The sequence below is a fragment of the Bos indicus genome, chromosome 25 (assembly GCF_029378745.1).
Source record: "Bos indicus isolate NIAB-ARS_2022 breed Sahiwal x Tharparkar chromosome 25, NIAB-ARS_B.indTharparkar_mat_pri_1.0, whole genome shotgun sequence".
In the NCBI taxonomy this organism is placed as follows: domain Eukaryota; kingdom Metazoa; phylum Chordata; class Mammalia; order Artiodactyla; family Bovidae; genus Bos; species Bos indicus.
In genome coordinates this window covers 40,815,384-40,835,052 of record NC_091784.1, presented here as the reverse complement: position 1 = coordinate 40,835,052, position 19,669 = coordinate 40,815,384, and the positions used below count along the sequence as shown (strand labels likewise).

The following is a 19,669-nucleotide window of genomic DNA, read 5'->3' as shown; positions in this document are numbered from 1 at the left end:
ATACCCATTTAATGAAAGGTTGCTCGGATTTATGAAATTTTTGTCTTTATTGCTTTTCTTCTTCTTCTTTTAAATAAGGGTAAGAGTCTGTATGGGGTATGGTTGGCAGAGCACCAGTCTATATGTGAGAAGACTTAGTCCTCCCTCTGGCATCGTCACCTTGCTGGGTTACCTTGATTGTTGTTCAGTCTCTCAGTTGTATCCGACTCTTTTTGACCCCATGGACTGCAGTACTCCAAGCTTCCCTGTCCTTCACCATCTCCGAGAGCTTCCAAACTCATCTCCCAAACTCATGTCCATTGAATCAGCGATGCCATCTAACCATCTCGTCCTCTATTGTCCCCTTCTCCTGCCTTCAGTCTTTCCCAGCATCAGGGTCTTTTCCAGTGAGTTGGCTCTTTGCATCAGGTGGCTAAAGTATTGGAGTTTCAACTTCAGCCTCAGGCCTTCCAATGAATATTCAGGATTGATTTCCTTTAGGGTTGACTAGTTTGATCTCCTTGCAGTCCAAGGGACTCTCAAGAGTCTTCTTCATCACCCCAGTTCGAAAGTATCAGTTCTTCGGGGATCAGCCTTCTTTATGGTCCAACTCTCACATCCATACATGACTACTGAAAAAACCATAGCTTTGACTAGACGGACCTTTGTCAGCAAAGCGATGCCTCTGTGTTACCTTGGACAAACAACATAACCTCTCTGATCCTTGGTTTTCTCATTTCTAAAGAGAAGGTGTGCGGGTCAGATGTGTCCCAGGGGTTCCTTTTCACCGTAGGACTGGAGTATATGAGGAGTCAGGGATGATGGCCTAGAGGAACCTCTGAGTGTGACAAGCCCTGGGTGTGTGTGTTCCAAAGGCTGTCTTCCCACAGCTGGGGGAGGTGGCATCTGGGGCTCCCAGACCCCTGCCCGGCAGGAGCGAGTGCATCGTTGGACCGAGGAGGCTCGGCCTCCGCCTCATTCCTTAGGTCGGCCTGGGGATTCGTTTCTGTCCTTCCAGATCTTGTTTTAACCTAAAAAACAAAAAACAAAACCCAACTGTGGACGTTCCTTTGCAGTTGGCCTGGTGACTTAACGTGCTTTGCAGAGAAGTTCTGTGGGTGGGCCTTGACCCTGTCCTTTCCTCTCCCCTGACGCAGAGCCATCACACTGGAGAACCAGCTGGTGATCCTGGCAGCGGCGGCCAGCGACGCAGGGGCCTACTACGTGCAGGCGGTCAACGAGAGAAACGGGGAGAACAAGACCAGCCCGCCCGTGCACCTGAGCATAGCCAGTGAGTGCCTGGCCCGCATGGCCACGGGGGCGGGTGACGCTGGGCGCGGCGATGCCGCGACTCACAGGCGGGGCTGTGCAGCAAGTCTCGCCTCTCTGGCTGGTGGTTATGGTTCAGGGTTGATCCATTGTCTATAGCTGCTTTCCTTGAAGTGACTGGCAGGAAATGTGAACCCGACCAGTAATTGTAAATGCAAGATCTTATTTATTTGGGGGAACTTAAAGACAAAAATTTTTTTTTTGCTTTGGTACTCTGTTAATGTATATGTTTTTTAAGAACAGAACATCTTGGGGCTTATAAGGAGTCGTATCCATGAAACTTATATGGGACGAGATTAGGCCACAGGTTGTGTTCTTTTACTTTAATTTTTAAAAAACCTTTGAGAAAATGCAGATATTAAGTTTTGTTAAAATTAGGAGTGTATCTTAAGAATAACTAAAAGCGTGGATCATGAAGAAAATGCACACATGTCACAGTTAAATGTTCAGTTTATTTAAGGAAGTTTTAGTTTGAAGCAACTTAGTTTACATATTTGGCCTTCGAAAGAAGGCTCCAAAAATTGTCCGTCCAAGAGCTGATTGCCAGAGAAGTGGGGAATGATTAGAAGCGAGAACTTGGAGCCGAAAGAGATCAAAGGTAAGTCTCAGAAGTGCCACCAATGTCTGCAGCGAGAAGCTTCATGGTCGGAAAGGCAGGGACTGTGCTGTTGAGAAAACACAGCTGGAAGATGGTTGTGGAAAATTTCAGAATACTATGATCACATCATAATAGAGTGAGTTAAGTAACTTTGTCTGTATAGTGGTAGATTTCATCTTTTTACAAAGCTCTTTGGAGGAATGGCTTTCCCCTTCGGTGGTTTTGTGTCATAGATGAGCTCGACCACAGCGTCTGCCTCACCTGGTCCCCAATGATGCAGTTGCTTTAGGCCCAGCACAGCTCCTGGGAGAGTGTAGCCAGCACCGGGGTCAGGAGGCAGCGGGCATTAACCGAGTGTGCCCTCACCTGCCCTGCACGTGCCCAGCAAGTGCTCCCAGGGGGCCACCACCCTGTCGTCAGCACCGTAATTCCTGGGAGTTGAGTCCTCAGCTCCAGACCACAGATGGTGCAGGTCTGGCCTTCAGTGGGGCCTCTTCGGGCTGTGGAGAGCTGTGTCCACTGATTCGACATTGGGCTCACAACATCCAGTGTGCGTTGCTCTGCTGTTTAAAGGACCCCGTGAACCAAGAATCACAGCAGTAAAAAATGCGATTTATGAAGACTTTTCAATACTAATCGGAGAAGGCAATGGTACCCCACTCCAGTACTCTTGCCTGGAAAATCCCATGGATGGAGGAAACTGTGTTATTAAGTAGACTGTGATAATTAGTTATTTCCAACTTACATCATTAGAGCCATTTATTCTGTTTAGCAAATCTGATTCAACACTCAATTGTAAAGTATGTACTAGGCTAATAAAAATAGGTCAGATTAGTAGAATTCTGAGTCAGAAACAAAAAAGTTGACCTTAGTCTATTGGGGGTGGGGGGCGCTGCACAGATATTCTGGTTAACTTGATGCCGACCTCGCAAAGTTCTGAAACAGCCACACCCAGGAGTTTCCTATGGGGCCGGAAAATGAGCCAATACAGTGGGTTTGCAGGTTGCCATGCTAACACAGTACCAAGCCTTAGATAATTGGAATATGTAAATTTTTTAATAATTTCAGTGTCTAACCAAGAAGCATTTTAGAAGCAGCTCATAAATATTATAATTAACTGCCTTGCATTTTGTTCCATGTGTATTTTTATCTTTTTGTTGGCACCAGGTAAAATGTGTAGAAGGTGAGATGTAAGGATGTGATGGTATAGACAGACTCATCCTAAGTCTTAGGAGAAGACCTGCATTCTGTCTGCTTTTGTGTTCTTTGCTGTTTATGGGGACCAGATAGAACGTGACAAGTAAGGAGACTGAGGAGACAACCATTTTAATTCTTGAGTGAACTGGCCTGTTGACGTATTTCCCTAAAAGTTAAATGGCACCCAATCATGCATTTTCTCACTGGAGTTCTATTTAGAAAACCTCTAAAGATCAGAAGTCTTGATAAATCTGCAGAAAACCCCAGAATTGCTTGTTTATTTATTTTTACTATTATTTATTTCTGTTTTAAAATTTTGGACCGTGCTCTGCAGCTGGTGGGATCTTCGTTTCCTGACCAGAGATGGAACCCCCCCACCCTGCAGTGGAGGCTCAGAGTCCTAACCATGGGCCCCCCCAGTGGACGCCAGGGAAGGCCCCAGAGTGACTGCTCAGGTGTTTCTCCTCTCTGGACTGTGGGGACACTGTGAGGATGGGGGGACCCCTGCCAGCACCATGAGAAATACGGAGGGTGCATCACCTCCACCGGATTTATTATGGGATTATAAATAATGAATAAAATTAAAATTATAGAAAAAGTAAACTCCATAAATTTATTACGAAACACTCTTGAGACCTGTTCACGCAGACAGTAAGTGCAGTGTGTTCTTCAGACCTAGACATCTTTTTTCCTCTGATGTAGGCTTCTTAAAAATACCAAACAAGATTGATGAAAAATTTTAGAAACTTGCCAGCCAGCATTTCTGAAGAATCTAAAGATATTACACCCAATTATCATTTAACGATGATAAATTTTCCCTTGGCATCAGGAGAATAAAGTAGGGAACCTTTCTGTAGTGAATCTGATCAAGGTGGTAGGCTGCTGGCAATTAAATTCCTGGTGGCTTGCACTGTAATTAACTTAAAAGTGGAGAGAGCCACACAGCCCACCGCTTGTTTGCAGTCATCATACTAAACTGTTCCTGTTGCTGGGACAGCCTGGCGTCCAGCTGGAGCAGCTCCCAGGCCGGCCGTGCCTGGACCCACCCAAGTGAGCGATCCCCTATCACCCGGCCGGCAGGAGGAGACGCTGTGTTTCCCCGCACAGTAACCTTACCACCACCTCAGTGGCTGAATACTTTGGCTACACGGGAAGCTTATAGGAAGCAAAAAGGTTGAGATTAAAAATAAAATTTTGAGGCAGCACGGCAATCCGAGTGGCCGTGCAGCCCGACCGTGGTACCCCCGCTGCTCCCCGCCCTGCCCCTGCACGTGGTTAAGAGGGTAAGTCACCGCGTCCTGCCAGGCGTTCCTGCCTGCCGGGAAGGGGAGGCCGTCTCTGGGCTGTCCACCCCTGCTCCCGGGGAAAGCCTGCCGCGATCTCGGGGTGGATTCACTTTGAAGTTTTCACGTGACGTGAAGCCAGCAGATGTTAAGGATGTAGGTGGACCGCTGAAGCACGCTGCATGAATTTTTCATGGCCGACTCCCGCAGCTCAGGTGCACGCCAGGAAAAGAACGGGCTGTGCTCGCCTGAGAGGACGCGTTTCCAGTCTGAGGGCAAACCCAGGCAAGCTCCATACACCTGTCAAGCCACGCTCGGCTTTCCCTTTGAAGATTTTACATCGACTTAACTCTTGTGGATCAGATCTTCTAAAGTGAATTAATCTGTGAATGAGAGTTTCTTTTTTAAAAAGGGAAAGATAGAGTTTAGGAGATGAGACGAGTTCTGTACAGTGATTAACCGATTATTGTTTCAACGCCCTCATACGAGCCTTAGACACATCATTAGCTCTGACCTAATCTTCAGAATGTCCAGCATAATGAGACTCTCTGCTGGGCACGAAGCTTAGATTAGGAAAGAAACGACTGCTCTCTCCTTCCTGCTTTTCTCATCTCTCTCATTTTAATGTCTCCTCTTCAAACAGCGTTTGCAGATAGGATATCATTTCAGCTGATGCTCCTTGAGGCTGGCAAACCCTTGCTTTTAATTCTGAAGCCCACTTAACACTCTTTTGTCCTCTATAATGCTAATTTAACCGCAGCCCTCGTATACGGTTAGCAGTTGAAAGTGAATTCCTGAGAATAATGTCTGCGAGCATTCGTCCGAGAGGACTGCCCTGTACAGCATGGCTTTCGTGTGCCCGGATAAACTTCCGTCTTACTTTCTTCGTGCCTCTAACACCACAGGCAGAGAGGGGCCTTTCAGCATGCGGCTTTCTCTTGTTCTTTGACGTGGGCTGGATGCCCAAAGTGATAGGAATGATTTGAAATGTTTTTAGAAAGCAATCTGGAGGTAGTGTCTTATTACAAACGACCAATTTCAGATCCAGCGATGACTTTATAGGTTACATGGTACCTCACCGCCAGAATGTTCAGAAACATAAAAACAGGAAGTGTCCTTCACAGTAGAATTTAATCATTGAGCTTGTGCGTGCTGAGTCACTTCAGTTGTGACCCCATGGACTGCAGCCTGATGTGTGCACACTGAGCTCTGCTGAGGAATGAGCATGTATCATACCAACAGGTGAGGTACAGGAAGGTGAAGAACACGGTATCTTGAGTATCCTGCGAATCGTGACGGCGTCATTCCATCTTCAGTTCGTGTCTCAGGACACAAGATACACTTGGTGAATGGAAACCCGTATTTTGCTCGGTCCTCCTGATAGTGTTCAGTTCTCTGGACAGGCTCTTCAACATCTGACTGCGGAGGGCGTTTGTCCTGGAACGTGGCTGATGAAGGGCTCGGGTGTCGATGTCGCCATTTGTACTTCTGTGGCTCCCTTGCTAGGCTTGTAACTCAGATCTGTGACTTCCCCCCAGGGGTACTTGTATCCAGTTGTCTACCCTGTCAGAGTTAGTTTAGTTAAAAATACACAAATACATGAATCCACCTACCAGGCAAAGGTGAAACCAGGGCCCACTGGAAGGTTCTGAGAGCAGATGGACATGGGAAGGCATCCTGCCCGCCTGGAAGATGAGAGTTTCCACCTGCCTTGGGGCGCTTGCGTGCAGTGTGTGGTGGGCCGTCACACTGGTGGACCCCCATCTGCATAGCGGCATTGACGATTAGGTCTCTTCTTACGGTTCCAGTTCAAGAACACAAGCGAGAATGCCAGTTCTGGTGTAGGTGTCCACGGTGGTGGGTGAGGTTTGGAATAAGTGTACAGCTGGGGATTCTCCGCCAGACTTGAGAAATAAAGGTCAAAGTGATTAAAAACAACGAGGCCCTGATTCTCTCCCCACATGCGCGAGACAAAGCCGGGTTGTTTTTTTGTCATCTACTCGTTTTCTCTCCATCGAATTCCCATCTTTTCTCATCCCAAGCTGTCTTCCTTTTCCCCCTCTGTGACTTATTTCAGTCTAACTTCGTCCTTGGTAAACCCTGGGGTGCTGGGTTCAAGCATGAGTTGTAATTTGCCCTCCGCTTTCAAGCACATTTGGGGTGCCCAACATCTCCACTCTCCCAAAGCAGCGCTCCTCACATGGGCTACGATGCCCCCCAGGGTGCACAGAGACTTCCCAGAGGGTGAGCAATCTGGTGTGATTCTCAGGGCAGCTGTTTCCAACTGCTTCCTCATCTTCTTTGTAAAGATCAGATCATCCTAGGGATTGATTCTCTGGTAGTCCGGTGGTTGTGACTCGGTGTTCACGCTGCCTGGGTCCAGATTCGAACCTTGGTTGGGGAGCTAAGATCCTGCAAGCCGCAGCATGGCCAATGATAATAATTAAAAATTAAAGATAAAACCCAGACTGTCCTGAGGATGCCCCAAGTGTCGGGAGACTTTTCTCACCATTGTCCCTCTCCTATGGGCATGTGTCCCACTCTTCCTAAATCTTCAGTACAGGCGTCATCTGAGGGTACAAACTCCAGGAACCAAACAAAGGGGTAATTCTAAATGTCGGTGTCAGAACTGAGACAGTGAAGTACTCTAATAGCTGGGAAGTAAATCCTTTTATAAATCAGGTGTTTTCAATTCGCTGCTGTCTACAAAATGAGGCAAATCCCAAAGGCACTGTCAGCTGACACTTTATTATAAGCAATCTTCCGTGATCGATCGCCAAGTGACAGAAAGCCCGCTTGCTTTCAGTATGGGCAGGCATTTCCAGACCTGCAGTTTGGGGACTGCCCCGCTCTACTCAGCAAACAGTGAGTGAAAGGGGCGGTGGCTTCAGGCCATGTGTTCAAGAGCTAGCAGGCCACCTTCATGCTCCCCCTCCCCTGTGGGCCCACCATGGAGGGGCCACATGCAGATGGTGGAGCCGCCAGCAGGGCAGGCTGAACCACTGCATGGAAAGAACAGCCCTGGGGAGTCACCCCAGCTACGTGAGACTCAATGTGGGTGGGAAAGGGCTTCCCATGTGGCTCAGTAGTAAAGAATCCACCTGCCAAAGCAGGAGACACGGGTTCAATCCTGGATTGGGAAGATCCCCTGAAGGAGGAGGGCATGGCAACCCACTCCAGTATTCTTGCCTGGAGAATGCTAGGCTCCCACAGAGGAGCCTGGTGGGCTACAGTCCATGGGGTCACAAAAGAGTCAGACATAACTTAGCAACTAAACAATAGCCAACAACCAGCGGAAAACTCTGTGTGCTAAGCACTGAGATTGCAGAGTTTATTTGTTATTGGAACAAATAGTAGTCTACATATCTAATAAATTACTCTGTGACTTGTGGTATACTAAGAGGAATTTAAACAATTGAGAGAGATTTCTATAACAGAATTCCCTCCATTTTCATCTACTTTTTTATATGAGCAAAATTTCCCAGCAGTTACTTCTACAAAAAAGAAAAGTAGGATTAGAATGAGGGTAAGCCTTGCCATCCATCTCATGCATGTCCTGTGATTTTTTTTCTTGTATATAATATTCACTAAAATTTGTTATACATGTATTTTTTTTTTGGAGGGTGCAAGTAATAATTGTAACAGTAGCTCAATTTAGAGCATGAGGTTTTTTTAAACTCTGGAAGCCTTTGTTTGCTGGGAATTTTTTAATTTATATACATAGTTTTTCAGAGGTTGTGATAGGGTGATCAATAAAATACATTTAATCATTAAATACAATAAATTAGGATAAAATCCTGTTGGAGGAATATAATGGAAACACAAATTCAGAAAGGAAAATAGAAATGGAAAATTTTTGACTATTAAAAACTAGAGGTTGTTCATGAATTGTTTAAATGGGTGCTGATGCGTATCAAATCCTTAGACCTGCTCTATCAAATATTTAGGTTCCTTTGGATACATATAAGAGTACTGCAATGGTTTATGTTATTAAAATATACTAGAACATTAAAATATTAAAATATACCAGAAATTATATTCTTTACACTTCTTCAAATCTGTGTTTAAAAACTTCAGATGTCAACTTATGCTATGGAAATGATAACTTGGTTTTTAAAAAGTTCTTTTAGGTGATGTAACAGCAAAAACTTGTCTAAGCTATATCAGATTTGGTGATAATTTATAAATAAGCTGTTGAGTGACTCCTCAAGGGCACAGGTAGAGGGTACTTGCTCCTTGAGATAAAGATAGGTGTTTCACATACGTTTTCCTCCTGAAATGCCACACCTGCCCTGGGAGTTAATGATCCACCCATTTCAAAGCTGAGGTCGCTAAGGCCCTAAGGAGTTAGGCTATTGACGGAAAGCACAAGAAGTTAAATGGAGAGTTGAGAATTCAAGCCAAGGTCTGTCTGACTCCCAAACACCCTAGTTTCTCCTCTAGGAGGGAGGCTGGGCCGGGCCCTTGGTGTGAGCTGTGTACTGATGCGGGGAGCCCCAGGAAAAGGCTACATGTGTGGGCAAAGTGGCCGCTCCCTGAGGCAGCACCCCCTGGTCTGGAGGTTCTCTGTCAGGAGCTCTTCCACACCTGGCCACAGAGGAGGAGGCTGTGTTTTAAAAAGCGAGAGCTTCTGTTTTGACCCCAGAACCACTTCCGCTAACCATTCAGTCCTGGTAAAGCCCGTGTGCTGCCTGTGCAGACGCAGTGTGGAGCCTGGCCCCGTTTTGCGACCCGCTGAGGTCAGCTCGGGTGGCCTGGACTTAGACCCCACTCACCTGGACACAGGTGGGCTTTCGGGTGTCGTGGGAGATGATACTGGAGCCAGCGCTGACCAGCGTACATCAGGGCGATAAATCACAACATCCAACAGCTAAGTGGCGGTGTTTCCTGTAACACTAGACACCACGTGGGCTGTCAGGTGGGATGTGGTTGGTCTCAGTGTTTCCCACAGGCACGGTTTTGCTCCCCCACTTCCCAAGCATTCCTGTTGACACGCTGGGGTGCATTTTGCAGACTGAGTGAATGAGACGCCCCCCGGGAGTGAGGGGAGTACACGGAGGAAGTCCATTCACCAAGCAGATCCTGACCAGCTGGATGTGGTAAATGAGCCATAGTATTCATTTACTTCTCCCAATTATAACATGGTTATTTAAGGGCACAAATAAATTAGGCAGTGATTTGCCTAATCAGGTTTTTTACAGACTCTTCCACAAAACTCAGCTTTAAGAATTTCCCCAAAACCCCTCTCCTCCTGCCCCCTTACTAACCATACCACTTCAGGTGATTATGTCCAGATATGTGTTTATTTTTGACCGCACTGGGTCTTCACTGTTGCCCACAGGCTTTCTCTAGTTACAGCAACTGGGAGCAACTCTTGGCTGCAGTGCATGGGCTTCTCACTGAGGTGCTTTCTCTTGTTGCTGCTCGCAGGCTCCAGAGCGCGGGCTCAGTAGCTGCGGCTCCTGGGCTCCCGAGCGCGGGCTCAGTAGTTGCGGCTCCCGGGCTCCCGAGCACAGGCTCAGTAGTTGTGGCACACGGGTTTAGCTCCTTCACAGCATGTGGGATCCTCCCAGACCAGGAATCGAACCTGTGTCCCCTGCATTTGCTGGTGGATTCTTATCCACTCTACCACCAGGGAGGTCCCTATAGCCAGATATTTAAACACAGGACTCTTGAGGCAGCTGGAGAACTGTCAATAGAAGTACCTCTAACAACTTTTACCCTTGACTTTAGGGTCCAGTGTCTTAACCCTAGCCAACAGCCACATCCTAAATTTAGGTAACTGAGAATTGAAGAACATTTCACTATAGGCTCATAATATGCAAACATAACATTTCAAAACTTAATAACATTTGGAGAGCAACTCAACATTATAACTCAATATTGTAACATTTTAACTTACTGTATACTTATGCAGTATCTTCCTAGTTCTGACCAAAGATAAGGAGTTTTTAGACTGCACAGACAAATGGGATGGAAAATTGAATTTTCTGTATAATCATTTATGAACTCTAACATCTATTCATTGTCCATCTTGTCTGGGGAAATCCCAGGCAAAGTTGTAGTTATCATCTGAGATGAGACCGCAGAACTAGTTGTTAGTTGTAAACGTGGTTTTCTCAGTTGTTGAATAAAAACGACACACACTTCCCAGTACCATTTCTTTTTATGAATGAGTTCAGTATTCGGAATCTGATAATTCAGAAACATCTGTTTAGCTTCTCTTCCTTAGGCCTTTTTGAGGTTTTTCCAACTCCAGCTTGTAGATTATTTAGATAGCAGAATTGTTTTCAATTTGTAAAATCGTATTGAAAGTCCTTAAACTGGTTGTGGCCTTAAGTAGGCAGCCTGATGTTTGGTCATCTTCTGATAACAGCTCAGATCTACCTTTACCGCTTAGTCATAATGTTTTATTACTGATCACAATAAATGATGTTCTTTTGGCTCTTACAGAAGGCAGTTATAGCAGGTAATTAAAATTGTAGCTCTTTACATGGTGGCTGAGAATATTAAATCAAATCTTAAGAAAATCAGGTAAAATGTTGTTAAAGAGAAAGGCCACTCAGCTGCTCTGAAGACCATTACCAGATCCCAAGTGCCGGAGTCCCCTGCTCTTCCAAGAACATTTTGTATCCGAAATGTAAAAAAGATGACATTTATGTCATAAATAATAGGAGCCAGAAACCGATCTTAAGAAGTAGACCCTTTCTGTGTTCTAACTGGTGAGTCCTCCGCAGTGGTCTCTGCATGTAATTCTTTGTTATTTCAGGCAATTATCCTGCTTGTGCCCTCTCACCTCTCATGATCTTCAGGAATATCCTGCTTGGCACAAAGTCAGTCCCCACTCTCACAGCCTCGTGTAGCTCGATATCTGGCAAAGCAGGGCGTCTGCGAGTGTAAGAAGCGTGACTTCTGATGGTCAGTGTAACTTGCTGTTGGCCCAGGAACGTCAGGCAAGCGTAGCTTCTTAAGATGGATTCCGAGGACTGCTCTTTCCTGTAGTTTTATAGGATCACAGATATGTGAGCTCGGGATTTTCTGGTTCACCTTAGTTGCAGATGAGAATGACTATCTGAGGAGCCTGAAGGATGTACTGTGTGGTTTTCCCAGGGAGCAGGACATAAACAAAAACCCAGAAGAGCAAAAACTCTGGTGGAAGGATGGCTGCTTTTTCATTTTGGTCCGGGGCCTGGGAGTAGGAGTTAGAGCTCCAGGAGATGTAAGTCGGTGGCGGCGACCCAGTCGGCTGGCCCCGCGGGTGGGTGGTCTGTCTGTTTGCCTGTTCTACTGATAATGGAGTTCGCTGAGCTGTATCCCAGCTGGTATTAAATGACCCTCTCCCTGCAGCTCCCTTCACTTCCCTTGGAAGATTGTCCACACGCTAACGTACTTCCCCATCAGGGTGTTGCTCAGTGGCTGTATGGATTCAGACAGGGCGAAGCACAGCAAGGCTTGCTGTCATCTGGGAGGGTTCCCAGCACTAATGGCTCCCGAATTCAGCCTGCTCCCTTTCATCCCTTCAGACTCTGGGAAGCATGCTGATTAGTCAGAGTGTCCTACGTATGAAAACCAGACAGACAGGCTGCCCTTTGGTTAAAAGCTCGTTTAAGAAAGTTTCAGTGGTTTACTCAGGAAGACCAAACTCAATAGAGGAAAACATCCTCAGAAAAACCTATGCAAACAATGTTACCATCATAAAGAAATATAAAGTGAACAGGTGTAGTTAGAGCCTTTCATTCCTTTCTTCATTTTCACCACAACATTAAAAGCATCATTACGGTGACCATGCTCTTACAAAGATGAGGGCAGGAGTTCTGCTCTCTTGAACTCTGTCCTGGCGTTGACATCAGCTGGGTTGAATCTACCTCTGAAGTCTGCACCTGAGGGACTGGGTGGTCACCAGTGTGCCCCCACGGGCTTCAGTGCCGACTGGTTGGTGCCCCTACCCTGCTGGCCTGATGGTCATTAGACATCTTGAATCCCTGGCCCGGAAGAACACTCAGGATGCACAGAGAAGTAGCTGGAGCATCGTTGTGGGAGCAGTTGGCATCCTCTGCCATTCCAGAGTCACCCTGTGCTCAGCCCCAAACACCTGAAGAGGAGCAGTCAGAAGTGCTGCAGGGCCGTCTCCTTGGCTTCTCATTTTTCTTCCAAAATGTATAACCCCCATTTAAGAACTTCAGACTTCCTCCCTGGTATTTTGTTCAGAAAACACTGAGCACCTAATATCTACCAGGCATTATACTTGACACTGAGAAAACTAAGTAAATGAATGAGACGTGTGGTTCTTAGGACGTCCCCAGCAGTCCAGAGAGGCTAAGACCCCACACTGCCAGTGCAAGGGCCATGAGTTCCATCTGATCAGGAAACTAAGACCCTACATGCTGCCACACGTGGCCAAAAAAAAATAAGACACACGATTCCTGCTCTTCCTGAGCTCTCTCTTTCTTGAGGAGAGGTGGATCCATGAGCAAATGTTGAGGATACAGCATGTTAAATGCCGAATGGACGTTTCTCTTCTAGGGCCAGAGAAGCATTGTTAGCAGAGCTCTGTCCTCTCGTCTCCTGTTGATGGAGGGATGCAGCACCAGCGAGGTGGTTACGAGAGGATGTCTGGGGTCGGACTGTGCTCTGTGGGGCTGGAGACCACTAGACCTGCCGTCCTGGTGGCCGCTCCCCCAGCTTCAAACACGCGTCTTCTCTCCACCAGAACGTGCTTTCCGCCAGGCCGGGGGCGGGGGCGGGGGGGGGGGGGGGGGCGTCTGTTTCTCTGCGCGGCTCGAAGAATGCGTGGCAAGTAATAGGGACTCTGTAAAGACTTGTGAATGAGTGAAGCAAATGCATTGCTTTCTTCCCTGTCTTCACTCTTCACCCTGCGCAATGGACCATTATTTGTGCTCTCTTGTTCTTTTTTTCCTTAACATTTATTTATTTGGCTGTGTCGGGTCTTAGTTGCGGCACGCAGATTCTCTGTTGCCGTGTGGGATTGTCTGCTGCAGCTCCCGGGCTCTGCGGGTGTGGTGTGCGGGCCTAGCTGCCCAGAGGCATGTGGGACCCTAGTTCCCTGACCAGGGGTGGTACCCACGTGCCCTGCCTTGCAAGGCCGATTCTTAGCCAGGGGACCACCAGGGAAGTCCCTGTGCCCTCCTGCCCTTGACCTCTGCCACCTGTGGCTGCTCGGTGCCTTCTCACCAGCTGTCCTCTTGTCCTCCTCCAGCTCCTTGTCTTTAGGGGTCTCCAGCTCCTTCGGTTCCCTCCACTCCCACACGGGAGGCCTCTCCATTGTCTCACCCTCGGGTGCAATGTTTTGTTTGCTTTTCCGCTGTTCACTTCTCCTAGGAGGACTCACTGATTCTGTGACTGTAACTGTCACCTTCGGTCAAATGTTCTCTCCCGATACTTCTCAGCATCCAGTCCTTGCTAAGCAGAAAGTTGGATGAATGATTTTAAGTCCATGATGACTCTAAAATCCTGATTATCTTCTAACTATTTAACTTCTTTGCTTGACTTAGTAAGGTGACCTGACATGGAAGTCTTGCTCCCATGCGCCTCCTCAATTATCGATTGTTTTCTGTTTAATGACTCCTTTTGGCCTCCGGCTTCCCTCTTTCTCTCTCTCCCTCGTCCAAGAGGTTATGCACCTCCTGGTAACAGGAGAAAAAGCGATCAGGAAGTTAGGCCCTGAGAACAGGATCTCAGGTGGTGCTGTTGGACATCGTCGCTTGGAAATCAAATTAGCCTGTGTCCTTCCACTTCCTGCCTCAAAGTCTGTTCTTCTCTTAAATTCCCTACAAAGTCATCCCCCCTGCTTTCTGTGCTCCCAGCTCTCAGCTCTCCCTGATCATGTAGTTAAATCCCAGATTCTTAGAATGCCCATCCATCCACCCATCCGTCCACTGTTTGGTTCACTCAGCACACCTGAGCTCATTCAGCACTTGGTGAGTGGCAGCGCTGTGCTGGCCCCTGACAACGTACTGGTGATCCAGGCAGGCTGGATTCTGCTGTCATAGCGCACTGTTGGGAGCAAGAGACAAACCAGCACTTTCCCCTGGGCGTCCTAAGTTGGAGGCAGACGTTCCCCACGCGTCCTGAGTGTCTGCCCCTTCCTTTTCTAATCCTTCTCCTGCTTTAAAAGGTAGGGTTGGGAAAGTGAAAGTGAAAGTCACTAGTCATGTCCGACTTTCTGTGACCCAGTGGACTATACAACCCATGGAATTCTCCTGGCCAGAATACTGGAGTGGGTAGCCTTTCCCTTCTCCAGGGGGTCTTCCCAACCCAGGGATCAAACCCAGGTCTCCCGCATCGCAGGCAGATTCTTCACTGTCTGAGCCACCAGGGAAGCCCAAGAATACAGGGGTGAGTAGCCTAGTCCTTCTGCAGGGGGTCTTCCCAACCCAGGGATCAAACCCAGGTCTCCCACATCACAGGCAGATCCTTCACTGTCTGAGCCACCAGGGAAGCCCAAGAATACAGGGGTGAGTAGCCTAGTCCTTCTGCAGGGGGTCTTCCCAACCCAGGGATCAAACCCAGGTCTCCCACATCACAGGCAGATCCTTCACTGTCTGAGCCACCAGGGAAGCCCAAGAATACAGGGGTGAGTAGCCTAGTCCTTCTGCAGGGGGTCTTCCCAACCCAGGGATCAAACCCAGGTCTCCCGCATCGCAGGCAGATCCTTCACTGTCTGAGCCACCAGGGAAGCCCAAGAATACAGGGGTAAGTAGCCTAGTCCTTCTGCAGGGGGTCTTCCCAACCCAGGGATCAAACCCAGGTCTCCCGCATCGCAGGCAGATCCTTCACTGTCTGAGCCACCAGGGAAGCCCAAGAATACAGGGGTGAGTAGCCTAGTCCTTCTCCAGGGGGTCTTCCCAACCCAGGGATCAAACCCAGGTCTCCCGCATCGCAGGCAGATCCTTCACTGTCTGAGCCACCAGGGAAGCCCAAGAATACAGGGGTGAGTAGCCTAGTCCTTCTCCAGGGGGTCTTCCCTACCCAGGTCTACCCACACTGTAGCAGATTCATTAGCAGCTAAGCCACAGGGAAAGCCCAAGAATACTGGGGTGGGTATCCTACCCCTTATCCAGCAGATCTTCCTGCCCCAGGAATTGAACCGGGCTCTCCCGCATTGCAGGCGAATTCTTTACCAACTGAGCTATCAGGGAAGCCCTCTGGTTGGTAAGCATGAAGTTAATATGTGCGAGATGTGTGTTGAAGAAACTCTTTTTGTGAGAAGAGTTCACAGTGTTTCTTATTTGTATGACTATTAGTGTAGGCTTATATAGAGAAAACATGAACAAAATTCAAGAGACAGGTTACGTTAGAGATAAATAGAACAGATCAGTGAAATTACAGCCTCCAAGCCGTCAGTATCACTTTTCTCAGGAGCAGGGTCCTTCTGCGGGCAGAGCTGACCGAGCCCTGTGGCGTGATATAGCACCAGTGTATCAGACTGTAACGTAAGAGAGGGATTGCTTTACAACTGGACCATTAGCACACGCTCTTCATCTCTAAGCCGTCCAGTATGTGATCCATAGAAACTGATTTCCTCATAACTCATGTGTTACATGCATGACTCATATACGTGTACACAAAATGACTTAGACACACAAGTTAGAACTCTCGTCCTAGCTCAGGCTGCCACAGCAAGATGCCACGGACAGGGCAGTGTAAACAGCACGTCCCAGAGCCAGGTGCCAGGGTGCTTCCTGGTGAAACCTTTCTCCCTGCTTGAAGACAGCTGTGTCCTCTGTGCACCCGTCGGGGGAGGGAGGGAAGCGAGATGCCTGGCGTCTTTTCCTTTCTAATAAGGACACCAGTCCTATCAAATCGGGGCTGACCTCATTACCTCATTTTACCTTAATTCCCTCTGCAGAGGCTGGATCTCCAAATCTAGTCACAAGGAGGGTTAGGGCTTCCACATAGAGATTTTAGGGCTTCCACAATGGTTCAGCAGGTAAAGAATCCACCTGCAACGCAGGAGACATAGGAGATGTGGGTTCAGTCCCTGGGTCAGGAAGATCCCCTGGAGAAGGAAGTGGCAATCCACTCCAGTATTCTTGCCTGGAGAATCCCCCGAACAAAGGAACCCAGCGGACTACAGTCCATGGGATGGGGAAGACCATTCAGTTCACAACCGCCCCCAATTTCTTTTATCTCTTGTAGCTTCTTTCCTGAGGTCTTAGATCAGGAGTCCAGACTTCCCATCTGTGGGATGTGTTTGCTCCTTTCCCGGGTCTCCTTTAGTCCACACAACACCTTAAAAACCCATGAACCAGTATTTAAGCATTGAGAGAAACTTTTCTGACCTCAGAAACTGTTTGACAAGTTGCCACCTCCCCCGGAGGAGCGATCTCCCTCGCTGAGCACCTCCTCCTGAGGCAGAGGCTCAGGTCTTCCCGGGGAGCACACTGTTCTTTGTTTGGGGAAAACTTTCCTGTGGAATGTTGAATGATTGCAGGTTTAAAGCTGTGAGATGGGCAGCTGTTTCAGAGTGAGAGAGAAGTCTCTTCATTCTTGAGGAACTCGGGTGTTTGTGTTGATAGACCCCCTCTTTAGAGAGAAATGTTTCTGAATCTCCAGCCACTGCTCTGGGGGCACCTGAGCTTTGACCCGTGGGCAGTTTCTGTGATGATGGGGGTCCTCTCTACTTGAGCCGTGCAGTGTGGTGGCCAGTACCCGCAGGGCACTGTTGAGTACTCGAAATGTGACTAGAGTGTTTGAGCAAGTGGCTTTTTAACTTTACTATTTTAATTTTAGTAACCGCATGTGTCCAGGGAGTACAGTAGACAGAACAGCCCTGTGAGAACACATAACACTCTGTGTACAAAAGGACTCCCGTTGAAGCCACCTGCGCGCTGCCTTTGGTCTCTATGTGCTCCTGGAATTGTGTAGAGGTGGCGAGGGCTTGTTGTGACCAGTGACACTCTGGCTCCAGCCCCCTTGTTGGTGTGAGCAGATGCACACCTGGGTTCACGCACCAAAGGTCTGCAGCCACAGAGCGGCTTCCCCTGGGCAGGCTTCTGTTGGCAAAGACGGGTGGTCAGTCACTCCTCTGGGGCAGCGGCACTGCGCACCTCCAGGGTCTATAATAATCTGTGTTAACGGCACCCCAAAGAAGTGGTCAGCTCACCGCCAGTGTGGGGTACTTGGTAAGTGACTGATGACCTCATTACAGTTCCTTACAGAATATCTCATACGCCAAGTCTTGTGCTAGATTGGATAGTCAGAGGAACCAAGGGTGAGAAGGTCATCTAATTAAATAGGTGATTAAAGAAGCATGTGAGCCGTAATAGAGAGAAGCCCAGGTCACTATGGAAACCCCAGGGTGGACATCCAGCCTCATCGGGGGACCCTGGGAAGGTGGTCCCTGAGGGACTGATGCTGACTGAGACCAAGGGTTGAGTAGGAGTTCACTGGCTCAAGAGCTGGGGAGGAGGCTGCCCTGATTAGGGCACAGCAGGGCCTGGGGTCAACAGACCCCACTCTCTTCACGGCTGGAACATACAAACTTCCGGGACGAGAAGCAGACTGTCTGAGCAGAGGCCCAGATAGGCCTGTTCAGGAAATGTGAACAGCCTTAAAAAATCCAGAAGATTCCACATGGACACTGAAGAGCTGGTGGCCCTGGATCCACATACCCTCAAGACAGCGGGGAGCCAGAGCGGCTGCCACCCAAGTCTCATGGGCAGTCCCGGCGGTCCCAGACAGCTGCCCTGACAAGGATGCCAGCCAGGCGCCGGTTACTGTCCTTCTCATAGCAGGATGTCTTTCTGCAGTGCCCGATCTCTATCAGAAAGAGGTGAGCGGAAGTCAGGCAGAGAAGCTGGGAGCATCTCACAGTGCTCAGCGGAGTCATCCCTGCTGCCTGGCTGCTTGGTGCCCTCTGCTCTCCACTAACTGACGGGGTTCGCCTCCATCCAGGACCTAAAGTCGGGGCTCAGTTACTCCGGGGCCCCAGAGATGGATGGGTTTCCAGGAACCAGTTTCTACCCCACGTTCACGCATGGACTGTCTCCCGGACTGATCTGCCCAAGGAATTGTCTGCAGCAAAGGAGCAGGGCATCCCCTCCCTTTCTCAACTGCTTTTCTCCCACCACACAAGGGAAGAGGCTTCGTCCTACCAAAGGCTAGTCTTTCTTCCTTGCATTGCTCTGGACTGTCAAGCCCTCCACTTGTCAGACGAAGGATAATTTCAAACACTGGGGTCAGTGCTGAGAAAGCAGATGCCCTTAATAACTGGGTAAGAGATCCTCTTGCAAGTTGGGTGGCTTACAGTTCTTAGCTTTCAACAAAATGGAAGGAGGACCTAGTCAAGTTGTCAGCCAATAGATCATGAAAAATAATGTTTGGTGATAAATTACTGTGTGACTTTGGGCATAGCCATCGGAATAATGTCAAAGAAGTGACTGACATTGTTACAATGAAACTTCCATTCTCATCTACTTATTTATGAAAATAAGTTTTCTCGGTGCATACATTTATAAAAACAAAAAATAGGAATAAAATTGATGCTGAATGCTTTCTCATTTTAGCTGGAAGTAATATTCATCCATGAATACATGAACTAATTAAAAAGAGAACAGTCTCATTCATCTCATTAAGAGATGCATTACCAGTAGAATTTTACTTTTTATATTCAGTATTTTTCAAAATTTGTAATGATATATGTTGGTTTGATTTATTAAATATTAATAATAATTATAATGGATAACCAACCTAGAAATTTTTTTTAACATATAGAGTTTTAGAATTAGAGGAATTTGAAAAAAATGAAATATCTCTCCTTTCTTATGTAGAGAAGTGTGATGCAATGATAAAAGACTTTCAAACATAAAACATACTACAATGAATAGAATTCTGTCATGGATTGAAGGAGAAAAAAGAATGACATAAATTTCTAGACATTAAAAGGAGATTTTTAAATGAATGAAGGCTGGCATCATTTCACAAAGGAATCTAGGTCCCTTTTAGGTGCCTGGGAAAGAGTGATCTGAAGGTTTATTTAAAATACACTAGAAATTAAATGTTGTTGTTCAGTCGCTTAGTCATGTCCGACTCTTGGCGACCCCATGGACTGCAGCACGCCAGGCTTCCCTGTCATTCACCATCTCCTGGATTCAATGTAACCATTTAAAATGTAAGCTTAAAAGATGTGAAAGGGATACAGGGGATATAGTTTCTCAAAATCCTCTTATGGTTGATATGGGCATAAATATGTGACGCCCACGTTCAGTGAAAGTGGTAGTGAGAGGTCTGTGCTTAGTTTGGAAATGAAAGTTGAAACAGG

General features: G+C 47.6%; 1 protein-coding gene across 1 annotated transcript in view; it reads left to right on the top strand.

The window, feature by feature from the left end:
* The window catches only part of SDK1 (sidekick cell adhesion molecule 1), a 745,496-nt gene that overhangs the window by 452,124 nt on the left and 273,703 nt on the right, over positions 1–19,669 (top strand). Inside the window, exon 5 of the mRNA XM_070780283.1 lies at positions 1,137–1,270. Within this exon, the coding sequence (XP_070636384.1) occupies positions 1,137–1,270 (134 nt within the window). The remainder of the gene's footprint in view (positions 1–1,136; positions 1,271–19,669) is intronic.